General features: G+C 43.6%; 1 protein-coding gene across 2 annotated transcripts in view; it reads left to right on the top strand.

Moving 5' to 3' along the window:
- Ankrd55 (ankyrin repeat domain 55) overlaps window positions 1-21,951 on the top strand; it is a 92,189-nt gene extending 70,238 nt beyond the window's left edge. For both annotated transcript variants that reach the window (XM_057789755.1, XM_057789753.1), the window contains 4 exons: window positions 3,357-3,524; window positions 8,390-9,054; window positions 19,081-19,173; window positions 21,471-21,951. In XM_057789755.1, the coding sequence (XP_057645738.1) occupies window positions 3,357-3,524; window positions 8,390-9,054; window positions 19,081-19,173; window positions 21,471-21,592 (1,048 nt within the window). In that variant the 3' untranslated portion in view covers window positions 21,593-21,951. The remainder of the gene's footprint in view (window positions 1-3,356; window positions 3,525-8,389; window positions 9,055-19,080; window positions 19,174-21,470) is intronic.
- Window positions 21,952-26,326: the final 4,375 nt, after the last annotated feature.

Here is a 26,326-nt window from a genome sequence, read left to right as displayed (position 1 = left end):
AATTTAACCTTAATAGTAAATAAAGAAACACAAAGGGCAATATCTAAGTATCATTTTGCCAACCAAATTGACAAAGATTTTTTAATTTTAATTTATTTTTTTTAAAAAGTATCTTTTCTCATTTTACATGCCAAATCCAGTTTGGATAAGGGTTTGTCTATCTTGTTGATTTTCTCAAAGAACCAGCTCTTTGTTTCAATGATTCTTTGTATTGTTTACTTTGTTTCTATTTTGTTGATTTCAGCCCTCAATTTAATTTTTCCTGTCATCTACTCCTCCTGGGTGAGCGTGCTTCTTTTTGTTCTAGAGCTTTCAGGTGTGCTGTTAAGTCGCTAGTGTGAGATTCCTCCACTTTCTTTAATGCTATGAACTTTCCTCTTAGCACTGCTTTCATAGTGTCCCATAGGTTTGTGTACACTGTGCCTTCATTTTCATTGAATTCTAGGAAGTCTTTAATTTTGTTATTTCTTCCTTGACCCAGGGGTGATTTAATCGAGCACTGTTCAATTTCCATGAGTTTGTAGGCTTTCTGCAATTAGTGTTCTTGTTGAATTCTAACTTTAAACCTTTTTTATCTGCTGAGTTTGCTTTGTTTCCAAGAATGTGGTCAATTTTAGGAAAGGTTCCATGAGGTACTGAGAAGGAGGTATATTCTTTTCTGTTTGGGTGAAATGTTCTATATATATCTGTTAAGTCCATTTGAGTCATGACATCTGTTCTCTTATTTCTCTGTTAAGTTTCTGTCTGGTTGATCTGTCCGTTGGAACGAGTGGAGAGTGTTGAAATCTCCTACTGTTGGTGTGTGGGGTTTGATGTGTGATTTAAGCTTTGGTAATGTTTCTTTTACATATGTGGGTGTGCTTGTATTTGGGACATAAATGTTCAGGATTGAGACTTCCTGATCTTAATGGATTTAGACATCTTAATGGATTTTTCCTGTGATGAGTATGAACTGTCCTCCATCTTTTCTGATTGATTTTAGTTTGAAGTCTATTTTGTTAGATATTAGGATAGCTACACTTGCTTGTTTCTTGGGTCCATTTGATTGGAAAACCTTTTACCAACCTTTTACTCTGAAGTAATATCTGTCTTTGAGGTTGAGGTGTGTTTTTTGTAGACAGCAGAAAGGTCCTGCTTTCTTATCCATTTTGTTAACATGTGCCTTTTTATAGGTGAATTGAATCCTTTTTTTTTTTTTTTGAGACAGGCTTTCTCTGTAGCTTTGGAGCCTGTCCTGGAACTAGCTTTTGTAGACCAGGCTGGTGTCGAACTCACAGAGATCCACTCACCTCTGCCTCCCAAGTGCTGGGATTAAAGGCATGTGCCACCACCACCTGGCTTGATATTAAGTGATATTAATGACCAGTGATTGTTAATTCCTGTTATTTTTTGGTGGTAGTGTTTGTGTGTTTCCCTTCTCTGGGGTTTGCTGGTATGAGGTTATCCGTTGCCTTGTTTTTTGGGGTGCAGTTAGCTTCCTTGGGTTGGAGTTTTCCTTCTAGTACTTTCTGTAAGGCTAGGTTTGTGAATAGGAATTGTTTAAATTTGGTTTTGTCATGGAATATCTTGTTCTCTTCATCAATGGTGATTAAAAGCTTTGCTGGATATATTAGTCTCAGATTGCATCTATGGTCTCTTAGTGTCTGCAGCACATCTGTCCAGGACCTTCTGACTTTCATGATTTACATTGAGAAGTTGGGTGTAATTCTGATAGGTCTACCTTTATATGTTACTTGGCCTTTTTCCTTTACAGCTCTTCAATATTTTTCTTTATTCTGTATGTTTTGTGCTTTGATTATTATATGGCAAGAGAACTTTTTTTTTGGTTTAATCAATTTGGTGTTCTGTAAGCTTCTTGTACCTCCATAGGCATATCCTTCTTTAGGTTGGGAAGGTTTTCTTCTATGAATTTGTTGAATATATTTTCTGTGCTTTTGAGCTGGAGTTCTTCTCTTTCTTCTATCCCTGTTTTTCTTAGGTTTGATCTTTTCATAGTGTCCCAGATTTCCTGGATGTTTTGTGTTAAGAATTTGTTGAATTTAAGATGGTCTTTGACCAATTAACCTATTCCCTCTATAGTTATCTTCAACATTTGAGATTCTGTCTTCCATCTCTTGTATTCTGCTGATTATGCTTGCATTGGTAGTTCCTGTTCATTTACTCAGATTTTCCATTTCTAGAATTCCCTCAGTTTGTGTTTTCTTTATTGCCTCTTTTTCAGTTTTCATGTCTTGAACAATTTGGACAGCTTGCTTCACCTGTTTGATTGTTTTATCTTGGTTTTCTTGAGTTTCTTTAAGATATTTATTATTTCCAATTTGTCTTTTCCTCCATTTCTTTAAGGAAATTTTTCATTTCCTCTTCAAGGGTCTCTATCATCTTCATAAAGTTATATTTAAGATTGTTTTCCTCTGCTTCTTTTGGATTAGAATGATCAGGTCTTTCTGTTGTATGATCACTGGGTGCTGGTGTTACCATGTTGCTTTTTAGGTTGTTGAACAAATTTTTGCATTGGTGCCTACCCACTTCTTCGTCCAATTGTCTTTGCCTCTTGGTCAAATTCTTGCAGTTGCTGTCTGTGTCTTAGGGAGCTGCTCTTTTATTTTGCTCTGTGCAGTTGCTCTCTGAGTCTCATGAAACTGCTGAAGTCTCCATTGGCCCGCTCTCTTGGTTTGCTCTGCACAGTCTCAGTCTCTTGGTATTACTCTGTGCAGTTGCAGCCTGTGCTTCAGAGTTCCTCTGAGGTCATGGGGGATGGGTGGGTTTGGAGGCAGAGTGGGCCTTGTAGCTTACAGGATCCAGTCAATGTGTGGGGACAGGGGGCATTGGAGCAGTCTTACCTGCAGGAAGCTTGCCTACTGACTGGCTAGTGAAGCTGAGGCAGGTGGGGAAGGAGCCCGGGGTTTTGCCCCAGTACAAGGGTCTAGAGAATCAGGTGTCCAGCTGGCTGGCTGATCACTCACCTCTTAGTCTGCTCTGTTCCCCAGGTTGACAAAGATTTTTAAGATGGTGATAAACTTGGTGTTCAAGAAGGAGTGAGGTCTCAGCTGTAAGAGAGTAAATGGAGTCAACATTCCTAGAAGGCAGTTGGCACTGTGTGTAAAGAGCCTTCAAACCACTCAGACTTCCTCTTCTAGGAAATTCTCAGGAAGAGCAGAGATGGCAAAGCAGACAGAAAGCACAGAGGTGGAGGGAAGCATCTTGTACAGAGCCGGATTCACGCACACTATTTCATACTATGGATAGCAATGAGGTTGTCCTCCTTCAGCCTGACTCTGGTGTCAGCCAACCATGGCTAGCCAGCCTGTAAGGTTCTGACTGAACCCCTTGTGTTTTTTCTGTGTTATTCCCCACAGGACACCCCTGCACTGGGCTGCAGCTGCCGGAAAAGCAGAATGTGTCCAGGCACTGCTGGAGCTGGGCATGGACAGCAACCTGAGGGATATAAACGAGAGCACACCCCTGGCCTACGCCCTCTACTGCGGCCACACAGCCTGTGTCAGGCTCCTCTCCCAAGAAGGCCGGTGAGCTTCTCATGGTGTCTTCTTCTCAAAGATGTATGACATTAACACTTCTTTAGACCACCAGCACAAGCCCAGAAATAACAATATTGCCTCTCTCTCTCTCTCTCTCTCTCTCTCTCTCTCTCTCTCTCTCTGTGTGTGTGTGTGTGTGTGTGTAAATATGTAGAGGGCAGGGAACAGTTTTCAGATGTTTTTCTCCTTCCATCATGTGTTGTCCAGGGCTAGAACACTGGAACACGGGTCATCAGGCTTGGTGACAAGCATTTTTATCCACTGATCCATCTAGTGGCTGCAGTAATTTAATAATATCAGCATTACATAATATAAGTAACATTATGAATTATCTAAGTAATGATGTGTGTTTGCTGTCATCTAACATAGAGTGAAACGGTCTCCATTATGTGGATCATGATAATAGCAGCAAGCTTGCATCCCTCAGTTACAGGTCATAGGACTCGAACCTCCTCTTTCTTTCCTCTCCCGCTCTTCTTCCTTCTGCCTACATCACTTACTCTTGAGACCCTTAAACACGCTCGAAACTTTCTGAAGATACCAAAGTGCTTTCTCAAATCTGTTACCTCCATCACTACTATGGTGTCAAAATAGTTAATTAAGAAAATTTTAATAAGCCAGGCGGTGGTGGCGCACGCCTTTAATCCCAGCACTCGGGAGGCAGAGGCAGGCAGATCTCTGGGAGTTCGAGACTAGCCTGGTCTACAAGAGCTAGTTCCGGGACGGGCACCAAAGCTACAGAGAAACCCTGTCTCGAAAAACCAAAAAAAAAAAGAAAGAAAGAAAATTTTAATAAAATGTTTGTTTTGTTATTTAAATAATAATAGGTTTGTGATTGCTACATGTTAGAATAAAAAAACTTATTTTAATGAAAACACTAGCTGTAATCCTGGGATTCTGGAAGCTAAAGCGGTAGGGTCATGAATTTGAGGCCAGTTTGGCTGTCTGTATAAGAAGACACCGTTGAAAAATGAGTAAATAAATAAATAACTGTTAATTTCATTTAATGTAGCTATTTTCCAAAGCATGGAAAATTAATAAGAGCAGCACTGTTTTCCATTCTTGGCAAATCTTTCTCTCTCTCTCTCTCTCTCTCTCTCTCTCTCTCTCTCTCTCCCCCACCCCCCTTTGACTAGACAATTAAGACAGCTTAATTGAATTTTGCACTGTGGTATGGAAATTTCATCTAGTCAAAGCCCAACACCAATGAAGAGAGAAATTAAGAGCACCGAGATTTTCCCTCCTCTCATCTTGTAGCACTGATTCCCAATCAGCCGACAGGTTTCATGTCCCTCTAGACTCTGTTCCGTGCAAAGTTGTGCAAGCTTTCTACATCGGAATTCTTAATTCTTCTGGGCTCAGAGGTGGGGGAAAATCAAACCTCAAGGCAAAAAAAGGTCTTCAGATTGACTGGATCCAAGAGTGAAAGTCAGTCTAAGCACTGCTCCTCTAGACAGAGCGTGTCAGTCCTTAGATGCTGAGCCCATGGCAGAAAGAGACGGCTACAGCTGGCAGCTGCCTCAATGAAGCATTCAAGCAATAGTGTGCTTAAAAGTCATGAAACCGTCCCACCCACTGGATTCCAAACCAAGAAAACTAGGGAGTACATTTAAAAGCACACACACACATACACACACACAAAAAGTTTCATTTATAAATCCAGAAGCAACAAAATATCACTGCATCAGTTCAGAAACTATTATGAAAAAAAAAAGTGAAGACAATAAATACAAAATTTAGTCACCCCTTCTCTTTTCTCAGTTGCTTATGTAATACCACCAATAAGACACAAACTCTTGAAAGCCTTGATTTCTTGTCCAGGCCCATTAAGCTTCTAGAATGTCTTGTGTGTTTCATCATTAGTGCACTCTGCCACATGGCTACCTGAGTAACTTTGGTAGTTCCGATTCTAGGCAGTAATTCATTGATCATGTGACTGCCATGGTGAAAGGGAGATAATAGTAGTATTAATTCGTACTAATAATTTTAAAATATAAGCATATCAACAAAGGTTCACAGTGAGAAAACACCCATTGTCTGCATGCAGATTGAGTGTTGGTGTTTTTTGACTAGACTACAGTGTCTCATTCCAAAGAGTACTATTGCCGTCTCCCCCTTGGCAGCCTGCACGTGGGTCCAGTTTCACAGCTGATCCCTAAAGCAGAAAGCATTGACTTGATTGTGAGAACAGCACAGGCTTCCCGAAGAACTGGAACAGAACAACGCCTCAGGGAAACTCGGCTTGAGCGAGCCGCCAAACAGCTGCCACGAACCTTTTCTCATTTGAGTTTGCTCATGAGTTGAGCCTTGCTCACGTCTGCCACGCCCAATCTCTGACACACGACTTCCTCTTCCCCTGGAACGCAAACTCTGAGTCGCCTCTGCCTGTTTCCTTTAGTAGAGTATTTTTCATAACTATAGTTAGGTGAGTTTTTTTTTTAGATGTGAAAGAAAAACAAAGAACAAACAGCATAAAACGGGCAAGATTCTGGGGGCATAATATCAGTGCCGCTGGATCCCCTGGGATCTCTCACTCAGAGCAGACCAAAGCCTCTTTCTGCCATGTGAGGCCTGAAGTCACACCTTACCCTTCGTCTCTAATGCCCACACCACTGTGGAACACTGTTGCTGAGAGATGAAAGTAGGAACAATCTCAGCTGTCTGCAGCTGAAATGTGTGATAATTGAAAACAGATTGCCATGAGTAATTGAAAGCCTAAAGCCTCCTGAGGCTGAGGGGATGGTTCAGTCAGTAAATGCTTGCACAACAGGCACGAGGACCTGAGTTTGATCCCCAACACCCATGTAAAAACCAGGCAGAGTCGCCCACAGCTGTAAAACCAGCACTGGGGAACGGGAGACAAGGGGTGTTTGCGGCTTGCTGACCAGTCCATAGCTGAATAAGCAAGTTCCAGATTCAGTGAGAGGCCCTGTCTCAAATACTAATCATCATAATAATGTTGGTCCAGAGACATGGTTCAGCAGGTAAAGGGGCTTGGCATGCTAGCTTATGCCTGAATTCTATCTTCAGAGCCCACATAAAGGTCAAAGGAGAGAACCAGAGTCACAGAGCTGCCCTCTTCCTCCAGAGACATTCTCTGGCATGCAAGCACCTGCATTTAGGCACACCATTGACATTGGCATATAATGTCAATACAAAACACAACTCTCTCCACAAAAGAGATCAGAAATGGTTTTTTCTGGAGCCAGATATGAATAGCTAATGGCCTGAGAACGTAGATTTAGGTTACCTAGGTTACCTCCAAGTTCATGTTCCAAGATGAAGCGTTTATGGAAAGAGAACAAAGAAAGTTGTGAATCAAGGCACCTCGCAGATACATTGACGGAGACATTTGGTAAGCAGATTAGAACAGAGCAGGGGAATTTCTGCCATGGCTCTCAGGTCCAGTCTGACACTCTTTAGCCTTTTGGTTGATGGGAGCAAGGTATCAATTTGTTCTTTCCAAAGGCTTTACCTAATAGTCGCCCACAGAGGAGGGCCATAAATTGCTATTCAGAGGGCTAAAAATGGCCTGAGATGATTTGACTCTGGGCTTGTAACATTCCACTCCCTCCACAATCAGTGACAGTTTAGCCAGTTAACTGCAGAAGGGTCAGTGGGGGCGGGGGATGCAGCTCCTTTCAGAGAACTGTCGTCCGCGCACACAATAATAAATAATGTTAAAGATTAAATAGTAGGGATGACAAATACAGAGGAAGACACACACACACATCAGCCTCTGGCCTCCACATGTAGGGAGAAGAGGGAGGAGGGGGGATGGAAGAGGAAGAGGGAGAGAGAGGAGAGGGGAGAGGGAGAAAAGAGAAAGTAGCCCCCATGGAAGTTAGTGCAGAAGCCCATAAAGTGGCCAAAAAGCCAAAAATAAACAAGAGTGGAGTGCAGGGTCCTAAATAGGACAGCTGTGGCACATCTGCCAAGGCTCAGGGAACATCACAAAGAGGAGAGAGAATAGAACCAGGAGATATGCAGCAAAACGATGTCTGGTGGACCGAACACAGCCATTGCCCCCATGGACTCCCTGCTGCTGTGCTTATCTGCATAAGACCCGGACAAGATTGGCCTGTCAACATTTCATCATCATTAATGGGAAGGGATCCTCCCCAAGGAATTTTCCACACTTCTTGACTAAGGGGTTAGGATGTCATTGTCTTCTGTGCTATAAACATGATAAGTTGCTTATGCTCCAGGAAAAACTTCTCTCCCACACTCACACAAGAAACCCTAAATAGCCCCAGAGGGAGTGCCGAAAGGAAAATAAGGTTTCAGCAAGCAGAGACAGGGGGATGACAGAGAGGGAATTTGGAATGACATGATTAGAATTTACTACATGCATGTGTGGCATTATATTGCATCCACATACAATGCTGTCAAAGAACAACAGAATGGGGAAGGGGGAAGAGACTCTAAACCCTGAGGAATCAAGAGACGTGGGTAGCAGATGCCTAAAGGGACAGCACTCAGGAGGCTGAAGCAGAAAGATGATGAGCTTGAGGCTGTAGTAAGCAGAGTCCCCATCTCAGAGAGCAGGGAGGTGTTGAGTTACCACCTCTGCAAGGAGTTAATCGAAGGTGGGTCCTTGAGCAAAACCTTGGCTTGAAGACACAGGCATCTGGGGATGAGCCCAGACAAGCTGATCAGGCAGATGGAATGGGGGTTGGGAGTGTCAGTATCTTGTTCTTTCCCATTTCCTGTCCTTGAAGACACAGGCATCTGGGGATGAGCCCAGACAAGCTGATCCGGCAGATAGAATGGGGGTTGGGAGTGTCAGTATCTTGTTCTTTCCCATTTTCCTGTCCTAGCATGGCATTCTTGTTCTTTTTCTGTTCCTCTAGCGCAGAACCTGCTCGGCCTCTCCCTTCCCAGAACAGCCGACCCCAAAAGAAGGAAGAACGATTTGGCGTGCTCAGCCAGATCTTCTGCACAAACAAGAAAGAAGAGCAGAAAGCCCATCCGAAGGACCACAGCAGGGACAGACACAAGGAGGAGGACACCTCGGAAGTCAATGACATCATCACCACCTTTGACAGTGTCGTGGATACCAACTGCCAAGATCAGTCTGGTGATCAGGCTGCTATGGTTGTCTTTAAGAAGAGGACCTCAGAGAATTCAAAGTATCTCTTGCCAGAAAGGAAACCCCTAGCCCGGAAAGGACTTCCACCAATCAGAACACAGAGTCTCCCACCCATCACTCTGGGCAATCACTTCCTGACAGCCTCCCATGGAGTCACTTCCCATGCTGGCCTAAGCTCTGGTTCTCAGCACACTGCCCAACGTTCTCAGAAAAGTCGAAGTGAACAGGACTTATTAAATAACAGGACTGGCTGCCAGATGTCACTAGATAATCCCTGGAAAGGTGACACTAACCAAGGGTTCTTCTGCAAGGCTTGGACCGTGTCTTCTTCTGATAAGTTACTAGACAGGCTATTTGCTGGCCAGCCCGGTCACCAGGAGCTCTCTGGGCCACCTCATCTTCCTCATCTACATAATCCCTCACCAGGTAATGGTCTTACTTTCTTCTCTCCCTTTTTAAAGGCCTCTATGATATGTGGAGTGTCTCTTTGTAGGGTTAAATTAGTAACTGCCGGGTTTGTTCCATGTACGCAATGGCAATAAAATAGTAACTACAAAGTTTGAGGATTTCTGGGAAGTGAAAACTTTCAGCTTTTCCACCCTCAGTATGCTGAGGTATAAGACTGTTCTCAAAAAAACAAAAAGAGGATCGCTAGTTCCTCTAAGAGATTCTTTATTGGAGTTGTATGGCACTCTTATTCTCAAGATGCTAATTTTCTTGTGCAGTTAGCTGTGTGTTTAAACCATCGTTCCCACTCCAACCAAGATCTACCCCACCGAAACCTTTGGTGAGAAGACAGTAATACCTCACTGGGACATGTGTAGAAAGGTGTCTTGTTTGCACATTCATGATTTATATCTCCCCACAAAGCAAAGGCCTGCACGGCTCTTCTCCCTCTCCCCCCACCCAGAGCTTCCAACGTCATTCAGTGTTTTGCTTATGCTTCCAGACACACTTCACACATTTGTGTCTAGGCCTCTACTTATAAACATGAACTCTCTTTCCACTTTTCTGTATCCCTGCTCCCAACAGTTCCGAGGGCTCTCAGTTCTTCTGTACTGTTGTTCTGCTCTCAAACTCAAATAGCCGTGTCCTGAGCTCTAAAGATAATTTCTACAAATAATCATAAACTCTGTATATCACCCCTTGTAATAATTATCATACTAAAGAACTTAAATTTGGACGGAGGATATTGTCTCACACCTTTAATCCCAGCACTCAGGAGGCAGCGGTGGGTAGATCTCTATATCAAGGACCGTCTGGCCTGCATAGAGAGCTCCTGGCCAACCAAGCCTACCTAGTGAGGTCCTTTCTCAAAAAATAATCTAAAAACCCTTACATTTTATATAAATACAAGCATTATATATTAAAAGATTTTAATTTTCCCTCATTATAAATAAAGCATCACCCTAAGCCATTTATTTTGCTGTTTGCTTTTTGAGAGGGTTGGTGTTGAACTTACTCTGTAGCTAAAGACAATCTTGACTCCTAATCTTCTGCCTTCACCCTCCCCGTGCTGGATCATAAGTTTTTGCCATCTTGACCAGCTCTCATTTTTACTTTTTTAAAAAAGTGATTCATATGGGATTCTGGGCCCCTCTGGGGCTGTACCAGCTCTCCTGCTCTGTTCATTCACGCGGTGCCTTGATTTGCTTTTAAACGATTCAATTGCCAATACTTAAAACATGACATTTTCTATAAAAACTTAAAGAAAGAGCCTAAATTTCTCTTGAGAAACTGAAGTCAATGTTCTTATGTGGCAATAACTGGTCAGCTCTGAGTAACCACAGTAATCTTGGGTGCTATAGTTCCCAATACAATTCAGAATTATTTACATCACTTAATCCTTATCAATATACTTCAGGTATTTTTTTTCTTGTAGTAGGTTAAAGAAGAAAATTATATATTTATTTAACCCATGTGTAGGTGGAGGCTGCTCATTTGTCCCTGGCTGCCAAGACCCAAATAATCATACAGAAACTATATTAATTACAACAATGTTTGGCCAATAGCTTAGGCATATTTCTAGATAACTCCTACATCTTAAATTAACCCATTTCTATTCATCTTTATATCACCATGAGGCTGTGGCTTAGGTTCTGGCATTTGTCTCCTTCCTCAGCTACATGGTGTCTCTCTGACCCTGCCATCTTTTTCCCTATATCTCTTCCAGCCAGGCTATATTCTTCCCTGCCATAGGTCAAAGCAGCTTCTTTATTAACCAATGATAATAAAACATATTCGCAGCATACAAAGAGGAATTCCACATCACCCATATTTCTAAGTTTGAAAAGGGAAAAAAAATCAAGATTTTTTTAAAAAATATGAAAGTATCATGTTTCTGTTTGAATGTGGAATTTTTCTTACTAATTATTTTTTAGCTCATGGCATTCAAGAGACAGTTTGGAATGCCATCCTCAGGGATACCATCCACTTGTTTGAGACAGGCTCTCTCACTGACCAGGGGTTTACCAAGTAAGTTAGACTGGCCAGCAAGTGAGCCCTAGGGCTACTCCTGATTCTGCCTCCCTAGTGCTGGGATCACAAGACTACAGCAGTTTTGCATGGATTCTGGGAAATACAGATCCATGTGTTTGAAGAATACTTTACCAACTGAGCCACCCTTGTGGTGCCTGCAGTAGGAATGGCCCCATAGACTCATGTGCTTGAATGTCTGATCACCATGCAATAGCAGCATTAGGAGGTATGTGGCCTTTTAGAGGAAGTGTGTCACTGGGGATGGGCTTTGAGGTTTCAGATGCTCAAGCCAGGCCCAGTGTTACTCTCTCTTCCTGTTGCCTTTGAATCCAGATATAGAACTCTCATCTCCTTCTCTAGCACCATGTCTGTCTGCATGCTGCCATACTTCTGTCATGATGACAATAGGCTAAAAATCTCTGAACTGTAAGCCAGCCCCAATTGAATGTCTTCTTTTATAAGAGTTGCTGTGGTCATAGTGTCTCTTCACAGCAATAAAACCCTAACTAAGACACCCCTCCAATCCCAACCATCTAATTTTATATGCAGATGCTGGGCACTCGTCCATCATTGAATATGCTTGATGCATGAAGCTTTTAAAGAAGAATGTGGCTCTTCTCATGGACATAAATATGTATATGTATATTTCAACACAGAATGGCTTCTCCTGATTCCACTTTATTTCTCCCAGCATTAAGTTTAGTTTTCCCTGCCTAGCTCTACTCTGCCCTATCACAGGCCAAGGAGCTTCTTTATTCACTAACCAACAAAAGCAACACATATACAGAGGAGCCTCCCACACCAGTCTTTGGTCCATAAGTAAGCTTCCAGGGGCTCACAATTGCTAGATGATTACACAACTGAACTTGGGTCCTCCTGAATGTGAGAAAACATTCCATCCCAACCCCAGCATAACACTGGGGGATATGAGCTAACTTTATGGATAGGCCTGGGAAGGGAAATAAGGAAATGTATTAAAGTCAAGATGCAGTCTCCGAGGGCACAGCTGGCTCCAGTAATCCACTCCCTTGAATTTCATCTCATCTTCTAAATTCCTATCACATCCTGTAGCTTGTCAGATTGTGGATCTTCAATGGAGTAGTCACTTCTCCAAAGCCCTGTCACTGCACATAGCTCCATGGAGAGCCAAGTCTTCACGCATGAGCCTTTGGAGGACATTTTAATTCCCAAACCCACAGCATTTCTCATCTGCAGAATGGGAGACAATCCCTAACTCATGAGGTTGTGGGTAGCTGTTAGGATTAAGTGAGTTTAAGGCTGGGGAGATGGCTCAGTACTTAATAGGAAAGTGTGAAAGCCTGAGCGTGGATCCCTAGAAATCATGTAAAAACTATGTGTGATAGCCTTGGAAAGAAAGAAATAGGGAACTACCATGAGCAAGCTACATAGGAAAACTAACCATATCAGCTAGATCTGGATTTGATTGAGAGACCCTGCCTCAAAGAATAAGGTAAAAGTGATCAAATATGATTATTAACACCAACCTCAGACTACCACATGCATATATATACAAGAGCCTACACACGAAATAACTAATGTCATGCACACTTGCACACACTCACTTTCACACTCACACATATATACACTCACATACACACACTCACACATGCTTACACACACTCACATACATTCACACACACAGACACACTCACTATCACATGCACATACTGTAGGCAGAGTTTTCCTGTCCTAAAGCTGCTCTCAAATAAACACACTGAGGCTTACATTAACTATAAATGCTCAGCCAATAGCTCAGGCTTATCACCAACTAGCTCTTACATTTTAAGTTAGTCCATACTCCTTATTTATACTCTGCAATGCAGAGGTATTTTTATTAGTATGGCACATTCATCTCCTACTCCTTCTGCATCTGGCTGTCAACTCCAGATTCTGCCCTTCCTCATCCCATCTTTCTCAGTTAGGCTTTCTCACCTAACTTTATCCTGTTTGGCTATTGGCCAGTCACCTTATTTTTTGTTTGTTTGTTTTGTTTTTTTGTTTTTTGAGACAGGGTTTCTCTGTGGTTTTGGAGCCTGTCCTGGAACTAGCTCTTGTAGACCAGGCTGGTCTCGAACTCACAGAGATCCACCTGCCTCTGCCTCCCGAGTGCTGGGATTAAAGGCGTGCGCCACCACCGCCCGGCCCAGTCACCTTATTTATTAAACCAATCATAGTAGCATATATTCACACAATATACAGAAGGATTTTTCCACAGCAGACATACATTCACATACGCTCACAAAACACACTCCCACATATATTCACACACACTCACACACTCATACTCTCACACCCACTCACATTCTCACACACACTCATCCATTCTCTCACACTCACACATGGGCGCAGACTGAGTTGGTATAAACAAAGTAATACAGTGACTAGCAGATGCTATTAGACAGATACATTTTGCTGTTGAATTAATGTTGTTTTGGTTTGCTACCTGGCCTCCAGTTTGTTTATAGATGTGGGTTAGTCCCTGTGCTAAGCACTACACATTAAAAATAAACTACTAATAACCTGTATTTTAAAAATAATGAGGTTTAAACCAAGCATGAAGTATAGTCATATAGTCACTGCTATTCAGGAAGCTGAGGCTTCTTATTAATATAGCATAGGCCACATGGTGAGACCTAAGAAAGAAGGGAGGGAGGGAGGGAGGAAGGAAGGAAGGAAGGAAGGAAGGAAGGAAGGAAGGAAGGAAGGAAGGAAGGAAGGAAGCAAGGAAGCAAGGAAGCAAGGAAGGAAGGAAATTTGAGTCTGGTAGTTCATGCCTGTAATCCCAACACTTAGGAGGAGACATGAGGATCGGTAGTTCAACATCATCCTTGGCTACATAGCATATCAAAGGCTGACCTAGGTAAGAGAGATCATGTCTCAGCAGCCCCTCTGCTCCCCAAAAATAGAAGAAAGAAAAGGGAGTCAGGACAAGTGTGTCAAGTACATGTCTTGCTCCTGTTCCACTCCGCCCCTCAGGGCTATGCTTCCCAGGCTCCTTGCCTGCTGACTTCAAAGCAGTATCAATCAGTGGGAGGCACTGAGAGAAGATGAGGATGAGAGGACTAGGAACCCAGTGGTTCTCCACGGCAACCCTGCATCCTGGGGGAGCTGCAGTAGGTACCATCCCCTTCACCTCCCTCCACAGACGGGGCTCAGTGCTGTGACTCGCACTGTTGCCCTCCAGCAACCCTAGAACAATCTCTCAATCCAGGGCGTGTGCTTGGTTCCCCGGCTTTTCTGCGACTATAACAAACAACTGTATGAAATTCCCTCTCTTTGAAAGGCCTAGAGGGCTCTGTTAGATGAACTTTGATTAACAAAGCAAGAAACGTCATTCTGTACTACAGTGTCAGAGGAACGTCAAGACGCGGGCGTTGCGACGTTTGTGTCGTAAGGTCCTTTCTTGTCAAAATTCCCATCGCCTAGAAAACATTATATGATTTGTTTAATGATATTCCAGTCAAATTGATGATATAATCAGAACTTAGACCCAGCACTCCTACCCAGGAGTATCCTAAGTATTGACACCGAATTTATTGACATGCTTACCAATTCTATATCATAATTTTCTTTATCAATTTTGTTGTCCCCAAATTAACAGACTTCCCTATCTTCTGAACTTTACTTTTGTGGATATCTTTTTTCCTTTTTTTAAATTTTTTTATTTATTACTTTAAAAGAAATACCAATCCAAATTCCCACTTCCTTCCATCCTCCCACTCCCTCCACACACCTCTCACCCCACCCCCTCCAATCCTAAGAGAGGGCAATGCACCTTGCCCTGTGGAAAGTCCTAAGTCCTCCCCACTACATCTAGGTTGAGCAAGGTACACATCCAAAGAGAATAGGATCCCAAGAAGCCAGTGCATGCAGTAGAGACAAATCCCAGTATCACTATCAGTGACTCTTCAGTCTGGCCCAACTGTCAACCACATTCAGAGGGACTAATTTGTTCCCATGCTCGTTTACTCCCAGTCCAGTTGGAGTTGGTGAGCTACCATTAGCTCAGGCACATCGTCTCAGTGGATGAACCCCTCATGGTCTTGACTTCCTTGCTCATACTCTCCCTCCTTCCACTCGTCAACTGGATCTTGGGAGCTCAGTCCAGTGCTCCGATGTGGGTCTTTGATACATTGTTTTTAGGATTACTGAATCTTTTGCCTTAAATTCAAATGGCCTGGGCCAGTGAGATGGCACAGAAGGTACAGGAGCTTGTCTGCAAGGCTGGTAACCTGACATCAGTTCCTGGAAGCCACAAGGTAGAAGGAGAGAACTACTCCCACAGGTTGTCCCCTGACCTGCACACACAAGCTGTGACTCAAGTACACATCCGCATGTAAATAGATAGACATAGGTAGGTAGATAAGTAGGTAGAGAGAGGCAGAGATGATAGATGGATGGATGGATAGACAGACAGACAGACAGACAGACAGACAGACAGACAGATAGATAGATGTTTGGCAGATAGATAATAGATAGATGATTGGTAGATAGATAGATAGATAGATAGATAGATAGATAGATAGATAGATAGATGGATGCATCCATATATGTATAAATGTAATGATGATTGGTAGATAGATATATAGTAGATAGATAGATAGATAGATAGATAGATAGATAGATAGATGATTGGTAGATAGGTAGATAGATGATTGGTAGATAAATAATAGATGATAGATAAACATGTATAAATATAATAATGGCAGATAGATGGATAGATAGATGCATCCATATATGTATAAATGTAACAAATTTTTGCTTAAAAATCAAAAGGGTTCACTAAAGTGATTGAAGTCATTGTTTTGGGCAGGTTGAAATTCCATGAAACTTCCAGGTTTCCACGACCAACCTTAGTGTGGTGAAGCCCTTGGATAGCTCTGTGGTGCCGGCTTTTGTTGAATGGTCCCTTTAGCTTAGGATCTCTCTTCTCTCTTGGCCATGTTCAGCAAGACTAATAGGAGCTAGTGGATTCAGCTGTCTGAATTCTGGGCATCAGCTATCCCGTGCTTGCTCCCCAAACATTCAGCTGCACCGGTGCTTGTTCAGTGTTTATTGAGAGCCGTCAGTGGGCGGCATGAGGGATGAGGAAGAACACTCAACCTAATGAGCTGGAATTTGGCATGCCTCAGCTTAATTCACTGCCAGCAGCGTGCAGAGAAAATGGAACAGAAAGGTCTGTGGTGTTCTCTGCTAGCTTGGTTATTTACAGGCCGTCACAAGAAAATAAAGAGCTCACTTCCTTGTTTTCCTCAAGAAAGAGCTTGCTGAAGAACTTTCTATATTATCCCCGTAACTATGCACTCTTCAGGCCAGGTCGGTCAGCACCAGTGACCCCTGCATTTAAGCCCAACAGCAACTTTTCCAGGACAAAAGCCAAATTCCTAACCAGGCAAACACAGCCCTCACAGTGTGGACTGTGTCTCACTCTCAGGGTACCTCCCATCTCAAAGTCCCACCATACACCACCTCTCATCAGATCCGGACTAGCTCTCAGTTCCTTGAAACCCTGCCACCTTCCATTGCGTGACACCTTTGCCTGCATTAGGTTAGTTCCTATCTTCTCTGTGTGACAGATTCCTACAATATTTTAAGAGTCAGCTCATGCTGAGCACAGGGGCACACACCTGTCCAGCACTGAGTTGGAGGTCAGCCTGGGCTACATAGGAGAGCCTTTTTTAGGGTCTCAGGCCAAAATCCATCTACTGTTTGAAGGCCACAGTGACACCTATAACGGTGACTCCTCATTTTCATCAGTGACACTGGAAGAGAGATTTTTATTCCTGTTTCCCACTTTCTAGACGAAGCCCTTGAGACTCTTAGAGGTTAGCTCACCTGCCTAAGGTCTCAGAGCAGGATAGGAAGGGGCAGACATACAAGTGAGGCCTGCAGGATTCAAGAACATCCCTTCTGTAAGGCTTAGGTCTGAAATGTCCTCCAAAACCTTGTGCACAGACACATAAAGTAACTATTGCAATCCCCTCTTTCAACAGAGGTGAGCGACATAAAGTGTCACATCACTTCTGGGGATGTCAGGATCCTGTGTAAACACAGACTAGGTCTGGAATAAGTGAGCTTGAAACAACACAGGTAATTGCTGACTTTAGTATTTAATGTCACCAAGAGGTGTGTTCCCTGAAGGTTCCTAAGATACCCATAAGAGAGCTTTCAGCTATGCAGAGATCCATCCTGTCCCTCAGAACAGAGCAGAAGGCCAGCATGGAACCCTCCAGACCACTATCCATCCTCCCATCCAGTATTTCTTTGCTGCCTAGGGAGATAGGAGAACATAAGTTTTAAGGTGAAATACAGGTAGTCTGGAGCCTAGGTTCGGTCCTTGAACATATTTAGAATTCTCCAAGCCTCAAGGTCCTCATTTGGCAAATGAGGAAGACAACGGTTGTCAAGGCAGAGTGAGACCACGCCTACAGCAGCTGGCGCGGTCCTGACTACAGTGGGTTCTGAATAAACAGCATCCATAACCAGCTCTATCTAGTCATATGGATTTCTTCTCATGCGTGGCTCCATCGGGGATCGAAAATATTCTACTCAAGAATGTTTCCTCTCTAAATGATGGATCCTGGGGTTATTTTACTTTTAAGGTTAAAGGAATGAAACATAATGGCAAAGTACCAACCTCATAAACAAATCTTTGCTCGGTTTCTGTCATACGGCACTGCTTAGGTGACTGCCATGCATAGTAGGTGGAGTCCTGACTCATGCTCCCCTGTTGCTTATTCTAAGGATTGCTTTGTCCAAAGAGAAGAAAGGCCTGAACCCAGTGGACTTGCCGAAGGCAGATCCCTTATTAGACTACTAGACCAAAACCTGGTGCTTTACTTGCAAAGATCTTGATTAATCCATTTGGGGTGTTATTTTTAAACTAAACCTAATCTTACCATTTTACCAATAAAGACTCTGGAGTCAGATGCTGGGGTGAAAACGGGCTAGCTCCTGAGAAGCCACCCACTGACCTTCCTCCTTAGCCAATGTCCCAGAAAAAGTGAGGTTCTGTTCAATAGTCCCAAACCAAAAAGGCTGCCAAACTCAAAGTCCCTCCTACTTCCTGCGTGTTTCTCTGTTTCCCCATCTCCCTCTGACTCTCTATGGCTACTTCCTGTCAACTAATCACTGGCTCTGCTTCTTCCATGGTTGATCTTGTTTAGTTAATGCAATCTCAGGGTTCACAGTATGATCAAATATCCTGCAACAGGGTGTGGCCAAGACAGCAGTAACTTTAACCTAAGCTCACCTCACGGTCTGTGCAGTTGAGAAACACTGTTCTAGGGAAGTGATACCCTAGACATCGCTCCTACTCAGAAGAGATGCCAGGATAGGTGATAGTGCTAATCTACATGACTGGTATTTTTCCAACTTCAAATTTTATCAGTTTAACTCTTCAGAGCAACTTGTTGTGCTTGCTTATGACAGTAAATGACTTCTGGATGTGGCCAGAGGGCTCAGTGGGTAAGGATGCTCTGTCACCTAGTCTCCTGACCTGAGTTCTGGCCCTAGGATAGTAGAGGAAGAATTTGTATGTGATGGAAAGATTAGTTAGGTAGCACATAACACAACCCAGAGCAAAGCCAGAAGCCAAGCTTAGTAGCTCATGCCTACGATGCCAATGCTCAAAGGGCTGAACTCCACACTCACATGAGTGTGTGTGTGCACACATACACACACACTAAAAATTTTTTTCAAGTAAAACAAAAACCTCACCTCCCCCTCCATGACATACCCCCATGGGTGAGTAAATTTAACAAAACGTTTTGTTTAATGCCTTCTCATTTAAGGTGTGAGTGGCGTGTAATAGGGTGTGGCCATTATTATTGCCATTGTGTCTTTTACTTTACGGGACCTTCAACAACTCTGATGCCTCTCTTGTTCACTGAACCTTATGATTTGCTTTTGGTTGAGTCTCAAATGATTGATACGAATGTGTTTTGTTCCCAGGACAAACTCTGCAGCATCTCTCCCCAAACAGACCTAAATTCAGGGATCTCCCTCTCACTCGGAACAGCCTTGCACCTCTGCCGGACCAAAAATGTAAGTACTCACACCCCCCCACACACACACACCCAACCTCACCCCCAGTCCTCCACAAGCATTAACACAGCTAGACAAACACAGCAGCACTTCACTTCCTTTCTATTTTTTCAAAAGAGTGTCAGGTGCCAATACTTGTGCGCAGAGAACATCCCTGAAAGGTCCTGGAAATTAGTAATGCCTACTTGAAAAAGAAAACCTTTTCTTCCCTCGGGGAATTTTGTTTGAAATGCAAACACAATAGCGGAAGTTTGTTTAGCTATGTATTATTTAATGTCTTTAAGAATGTACCTTCAGCTGGGTCTGTTGGGGCATGGCTTTAATGCCAGCTCTCAGGAAGATCAGAAGTTCAAGTCTAGTCTTGGTGTCTAATGATGGAATTTGAAGCCAGCCTCTGTTACATGAGACAAGGCTCAGAAAGGGAGAGGGTCCGAATGTGACTGATTTCTTTACTGGGTGTGACCTAGAAGTTATTTACTTGCGAGCAAACATTGCTAAGCAGAAAGGAAGTGCTTGGTTTGTTGGGCTCGGTTCTGCTTTGTTTGAGACACAGTCTCACTGTATAGCCCAATGTGGCCTTAAATTCTCAGCCCTCCTACTTCAGCCTCCCAGATGTAGAATTACCAGTCTGTTCCAACATGCTTAGTTTCTTTAGTTGGCTTTATTAATTTATAGTCATGCTATTTTATCTAAAACTCTTGTAGCGGTGGGGGGGGGGGTGGCGCATGCCTTTAATCCCAGCACTCAGGAGGCAGAGGCAGGCGGATCTCTGTGGGTTCGAGGCCAGCCTGGTCTACAAGAGCTAGTTCCGGGACAGGCACCAAAGCTACAGAGAAGCCCAGTCTCGAAAAACCAAAAAAAAAAAAAAAAAAAAAAAAACCTCTTGTAATATAAAGCATACTCTTTTAGACCAGAAATCTTCAAAATGGATGAGCCTAAATGTCACCTGATATGCTTATTATAGTGATCTAACACCCAGAAATTATGAGTTTATATATCCTTACATCCATATTAGGAGGCAGGTTTTATCACTACTCCCATTAGACAGGCAATCCGGAAAGGACTCCCCAGCATCACTTCGGTAGCACCTAGCACAATGGGGAGCACAGCCAGAGGCCACGCTTACTGCCTCATGCCTGTAGTGGTAGCACTCAAAAGGCCGAAGCAAGACAACAGAGTATGAGGCCAGCCTGTGCTACATAGCTGTGCATACGCGTACAGCCTGAGCAATGAAGATACTATCTAAAACAAACCTAAAAGAGAATCAGCTGCCTCGTGAAACAAGTCAATTTAGTTTCTTCTTTATCCTACCCTATTTAACACACATACATACACACTCACAACCCCTCCACATTCAACTGTGAGTTACATGCCCTAGCAATTCCAGACACGCTCTTAAACCTTTCCCCTCTGTAGCTGCAATAACAACACCATCATGATGAGACCATTAGAGGATTAAATGAGACAACATGCTTACATGCCTAAGACACTTGGCATATTTATTTACACAGAGTGAGTAGGCAAGGCGCCCTCTGTTCCCTAGGTTAGAGTCTGAACGGGGCCAACCAAGAATTCTAGGACTCTGAGTCAAGACAGTGAACTATGGGGTCGTGGTACAATGTCACCTTTTCATAGTGATGTAAACTCAGAGCTGTAGCCATTTGTCCAAAGTCAGAGAGGTAGAAGTTGAGAGCCAGGATTCCTCCGTGATGGGCTGATCCTCTGCCCTTACTGATTAGTGCCAAGAGAGGATTCTGAGTGGTGTCCGAGAGAAGCGCCAGGCAGCACTTGCTTTCAGTCAGCTCCTTGACCTCGAATGTAGCCTGGTGAAGCCAGAGAGGCCTTCTCAGTTAAATTCAGGGCGACAAGACAAAGATATCTAATCAGTTTTGCTGAATGCAGAAAATAATCGAACAAGCTGAACTCTTTCTAAAAGAAACCCGAGAGCCTTTGGAGCTTTGCATGAGAGCTAATGTCTCCAGGCTCATCCAGAGCAGCGTGCTGAGCTGCTCCAGCGCCAAGTGCCCTGCCAGGCACGCACAGCCAGATCACGTGGAGTCTGAGCTGTCGCAATCCTGTGTTTGTGCATTTTTCAAATCCCTGATGTGTAGTAGGCCTGGTTAAATATGAACACACAGGTTTTCTCCTTAGTCCAGCTCCCATCAGCACGGCTTCTTAGAATGTGCTTCCGCTCCTTGAGCAATTGCAGGGTTCTCCTGCGCCATTCCATAGGAGCCTCTGGGAGAAGCAAATCTCCATTATCTTTCATTCTATCCCCTGACCCTTCTCCAATCCAGTTCTATCTGGAGAACCCCTGAGAACAAACCGAGTACTTCCGGCCATTCCAAGCCAGCGGGGTCACGACCCACCAGGTGAAGAGAGCAAGCCGTCTGCCAATCCCACCCACGATGAAAACTGACTGGGGTCGCGCCCTGTGGAAATCTAGAAGATCTATATTTTTCAACTTCTGCGGGTGAGATTACTCTAGTTTATATGAGCAAAGTCTTAATTTAGTTAGCTGTGTTCTACAAGCCATTCACAGTTTTATAATTCAAGATTCCTTATTTCAAATAAACATCCTTCCTAAATACGCACTTAAAATCTTCGGGTGCACAAACACTACCAAGTCTATGAGTTCCTGTGAGTCCCCTACACACTGTAATTCAGAAACAAAATACATCACTGGCAGGAAGATTCAGTATGTTTCATTCATGTTTATGGCATGTTTGCTGTTTTTTTCTGGGTTGTTTTGGGGTTGGGTTTTTGTTTTTGCTTATTAGATGATTTTATGTATTTTTTAAGTGTATGCTTTACTGAATAAAAAAAAAATGTTTGAGAAAAGTAACCCTAGGCTTGCTCTCCACATTTATTTCCATCCTGCCTCGGCCCAACAAAGCTTAATTAAAATCCAGTACTAATTTCCTATCGTAGTCACAGGGTATGGCTATGAAAAGCACAATCTTCTGCGAAATATTTTCTGATATTGTCAGCTCTTGGCTAAGACCCAAGTCACTTGACAGCGTAAGTGTTTTGTCTCTGTTATTTAATTATTTCCACCTTCTGTTGTTTTCAGACACATCTGATGCTCCAATAATAAGAAGGGTCATGGGAGCTAGCAGGGTGTGCTTCCTGGCCTGACTGAATTTCCCACCATTCCTCAAATATTGTGCATGTTAAGAACTCTTTTCTGTTTCAAAATAATGCTTTCTTTTTTTTTTATGCCTTCTAGGCCTTCCCAAAGTTGAGACTTAGCAAAGTTTCTGGAAGACTACTGTTAAGTAGTTTGAAAATTCCTGGTTTTAGGGTCCCTCTGCCAATGCAATAAGCCAAATCAAGCAAAATTAATAAGATCAGCAATTAATTAATAAAAAGAGCAAAGCAAAACAGGGCACTCCCAGGTGACTCTCAGAAATGGGAGGAGAAGAAATCACAGGGCAAGTCTAGGACCCAGGCCTTAAATACCCTGGGGTGTGGTCTTGAGCATCTCAGGAGGAGGAGTTGCCCTTTGGCAGGCTTTCTGAGGGGCGGAGTTAGGAGAGAGAGGAGGGGAGCTGAGGCAGAGCTTGCCCCTAAACAACTACCTCTTTCACTGAGAAGGTGGTGCAGCTGGAGGCCTTGCCCAAAGTCACCTGAGGTGACAATCACTCCATGTTATTGCAGAGTCTGCAGAGTCTGGAACCACGTCAAGTGTAACGTTTGCTACTTTATATTAGGGTTATTCTCTCGTGAGAAAAGACGCTGCTGTTACGATATGGAGCCTTCGTCTTGCGGGCTATTACAAGACACAAGGTAGACCCTCAAACTCTGCCTCCCCGCCCTAGGGAGTAGAGATGTAAAGAGGGTGTTGTCGGGGGCAGGGGTGGTTAGAAGTGGTGAGGGAGACCGCGTCCAGTCCTTGATGGTTGTGTTTGAGGCTGTGAAAGAGAAAGCAGATGGCTCAACCTCCTATACTGAGCAGAAACTGAGGGAAAGCAAGTGCCCTATCTTACAGAGGAACCTTTTCTTTTAATTATATTTATTTATTTTACATCCCAACCATGGTTTTCCCCTCTCCTCTTCTCCCTTTCCCCTCCACCCACCCCCACCCCCACCGCCTCCCTTCCCCCATCCACTCCTCCTCTGTTTCTTTCTGTCCAGAAAGGTGCAGGCCTCAGCGGGAATACATGGCGTTCCCTGGGAAAGTGAAATCGAAGTGATTTCATGGGTGCACTGGGGGCAGGTGAGGACAGGAACATGAGAGATCAGGTTCAGGGGGTTGAATGGAGGCAGAGAAAACTGAAAGAGGTGACTGGAAAGGGGGAGCATTTCAGGGTCAAGGTAGAAACCTGGTGCTAAGGAAATTCCCAGGCATCCACAAGGATGTCCCCAGCTAAGATTCTTAACAATGGTGGATGCATAGCTTGAACTGGCCATCACCTGTGAGCAGGCAAGACTTCCAGTAGAGAGGGACGCCAACCCAGCCACACAACCTTTGACCTACAGTCTGTCCTGCCTGTGGGATGTGCTGGGGTAAGGGTGGCACAGAGATTGTAGGAGTAGCCGACCAATGACTGATCCAGCCTGAGACCCATGCCACCAGAGTCCACCCCTGGCACTGCCTAGAGGGCCAGGACCCAGAGGCTGGATGGCCCAGAGACCTGGGATAGGACCAAACGCAATTGGAGAAGACAAAATGTTAATGTAATGATGCCTAACGATATTCTGCTATACTTAATGACCACCCCAATTGTCATCAGAGAGCCTTCATCCAATAATTGATGGAAACAGATGCAGATCTGATGCCACATACCATACAGTTCATGAACCACGCAAGGGGCTGGAGATTAAAACACACAAAGACACAGAGATAGAGACACAGGTCATCCTTGATGCCAGAATGCCCCAAGAATGCCCCCCTTATTGTGTTCAGGGGTAGCTTATATATGGATCCTTAACTGATAGCCACGCCCCAGCCAAACCCACCAGAAACCACTACTGCCGTCAGGGACTCCTAAGGATCTTGTGCTCAGAGCAGCTGTAGGCACTCAGATCAGGGGAAAACAAGCTGTTTACAAGAAATTTGGGATCTGGGGGTTCACAGCTCCCAACAAAGACTCACAACTGAACATTGGGCTGAGCTCAGGGACTCCTGCTAAAGAGGAGGAGGAGGGATTGTAGGAGCCAGAAGGGTCAAAGAACCTTTAAGACGTAGCTTCCAAAAGGTTTTCTTTTCCTGCTATTTTGTTCGTGGAATGCTTTTGTCTTTGAAGCCTACCTGTTTGTAAGCATCAGACTGTTAACTTGTCTGCTCAGTGTTTTACCTGACTACTTTAGAATCCATTTTCACCCACTAGAAAAACGCCTTTCTCTACTCTACCTAGACTAGTCAGGATAGACCAGCTTCTGCTTCAATAATAAACATCCCCAAAGTCTCGTTGGTCAAGGCATTTTGTTCCTCAGCCACAATAGAGGGCCCCTACCCACTGGCAGAGCTGGCTAGTATAGATTCCATCTCGACACGGTTTCCGTGGTGATCAAAGCTGAGGAAATGAGCCGTGAATCACCATTTCCTCTCACGTTTCCTTTGCCAAATCAAACTGTGTGAATGTGACTAACCTCAAGTGGGGGAGAAGTCCAGAAGTTCAGCCTCTTCGTATCTGCAGGAAAGAGGGAATTAAAATGTTAATAAATGATCATACAATGGCCACACTAACCGAAACGGAGAGATAGAGAGAACCCCTAATTGAGTAGATGATAACAAACAAAATTTTAAATGTATTCATCTACGGATAAAGCCACTATCACCTAGCATCTGGGTTGACTTAGGCACACACACGAAGAATTTGCCAGTATTGGGCCTTTTGTTCAATTTGGCATGGGAATTTTTGTTAGCTATAAAGATGTGGGTGCTGTTACTGCCACCTCCTCAAGTAGAGCAGCTGCCCCTCTGCCATGAGGTACAGTTGCTTATGGCACAAGTTGGTCATCGGCTGCTCTTTAACGGACAAAACTAGAGACTGAGAACTACAGTTTGCATCTTAAATGGTTGTCAAAGGCCTGTGTGTTAAAGGCATGTGTCATTTCTTTCCTTGTATAAACAGATTGTTTCATTTGCCTTCCTCTATCAAGATCTATGATTGGCCCAGTCGTTCCCCTCTCCCTCTTACAGACACATAGTGTGAGGCAGAAAGACAAGTTAAGAAACTTGCCCCCATTACATGGCTAATAAATGACATAGCCAGGCTTACTAAGTAGGTTTCTTTTGTCCCAAAGCCCACACACAGAATGCCCAAACTATCACTTTCCTGGTCCAGAAACTCATTCTCATCTCATAGTGCAGTAAGTCCTTCTTGACTTGTATGCAGTCTGTCCATCTGCACAGGCAAGGTAAAGCTACTGTCACTATGGGCAGGAAGTGCACAGAAACCTGGAACCCTGTGTTAAACCATCAGGGCTGTGGGAAGTCATGGTTATTTTCTCCATATTTCTTAGTTCCCTGTGGAAATCACCTGGCTTAACACTGGTGTCACTTCTGCTAGTGAATACGTAATTCCATTGTTCTCGTCTTCTTGGAAGTAAGCCAGTGTAAATAGATTTTTGCAACTCTGGATTATTTATTTTTTAACTTGACCAAAACACAGCTTGACACTCGTGTGATTTTAGAAAAGCCCTGTTAGTAACAGAGGGAAGACAAACATAGTCATTAACGTTGCTTTGACCTCTAGTCTTTTAAATTAGCCCATGCTTGTCTTCCAGCAAATGCTTCCTGGCACTTGGAAAGTGGTCTTGAAAACAATCCCCTGGAATCCTTGACAACAACCCCTTGGAGACATGGTTGGAATGAAGTAACTAAGAAAGAATCATATTTGACCTTAGCATAAAACATAATACCCGAGTGAACAAAATTTTAAAAGGTGTATGATAACTCTTGCATATAGAAACCTAGCCTCTTAGCACATCCAAGGAAAACCAACATTTAAGGTCAAGCAGTTAAATTAGAATTGCATAGTTTCCAGACATTAACATGGAAAATTTATCAATACTGGTAGATGAAGACTGCCAACAAACTTTCTGTGTAGCTTTGTGGTAGAAGTTTTGCCTGATGAAGACATTAGGGATCCAAGGTGGAACCGAGGTGACATTTTTAATTGTAGATATGGAGAGAGAACAATCA

Source organism: Chionomys nivalis, chromosome 15 (assembly GCF_950005125.1).
Source record: "Chionomys nivalis chromosome 15, mChiNiv1.1, whole genome shotgun sequence".
Taxonomy (NCBI): domain Eukaryota; kingdom Metazoa; phylum Chordata; class Mammalia; order Rodentia; family Cricetidae; genus Chionomys; species Chionomys nivalis.
Note: the sequence above shows the minus strand (reverse complement) of the source record. Positions and strands in the feature narration are given on the sequence as shown.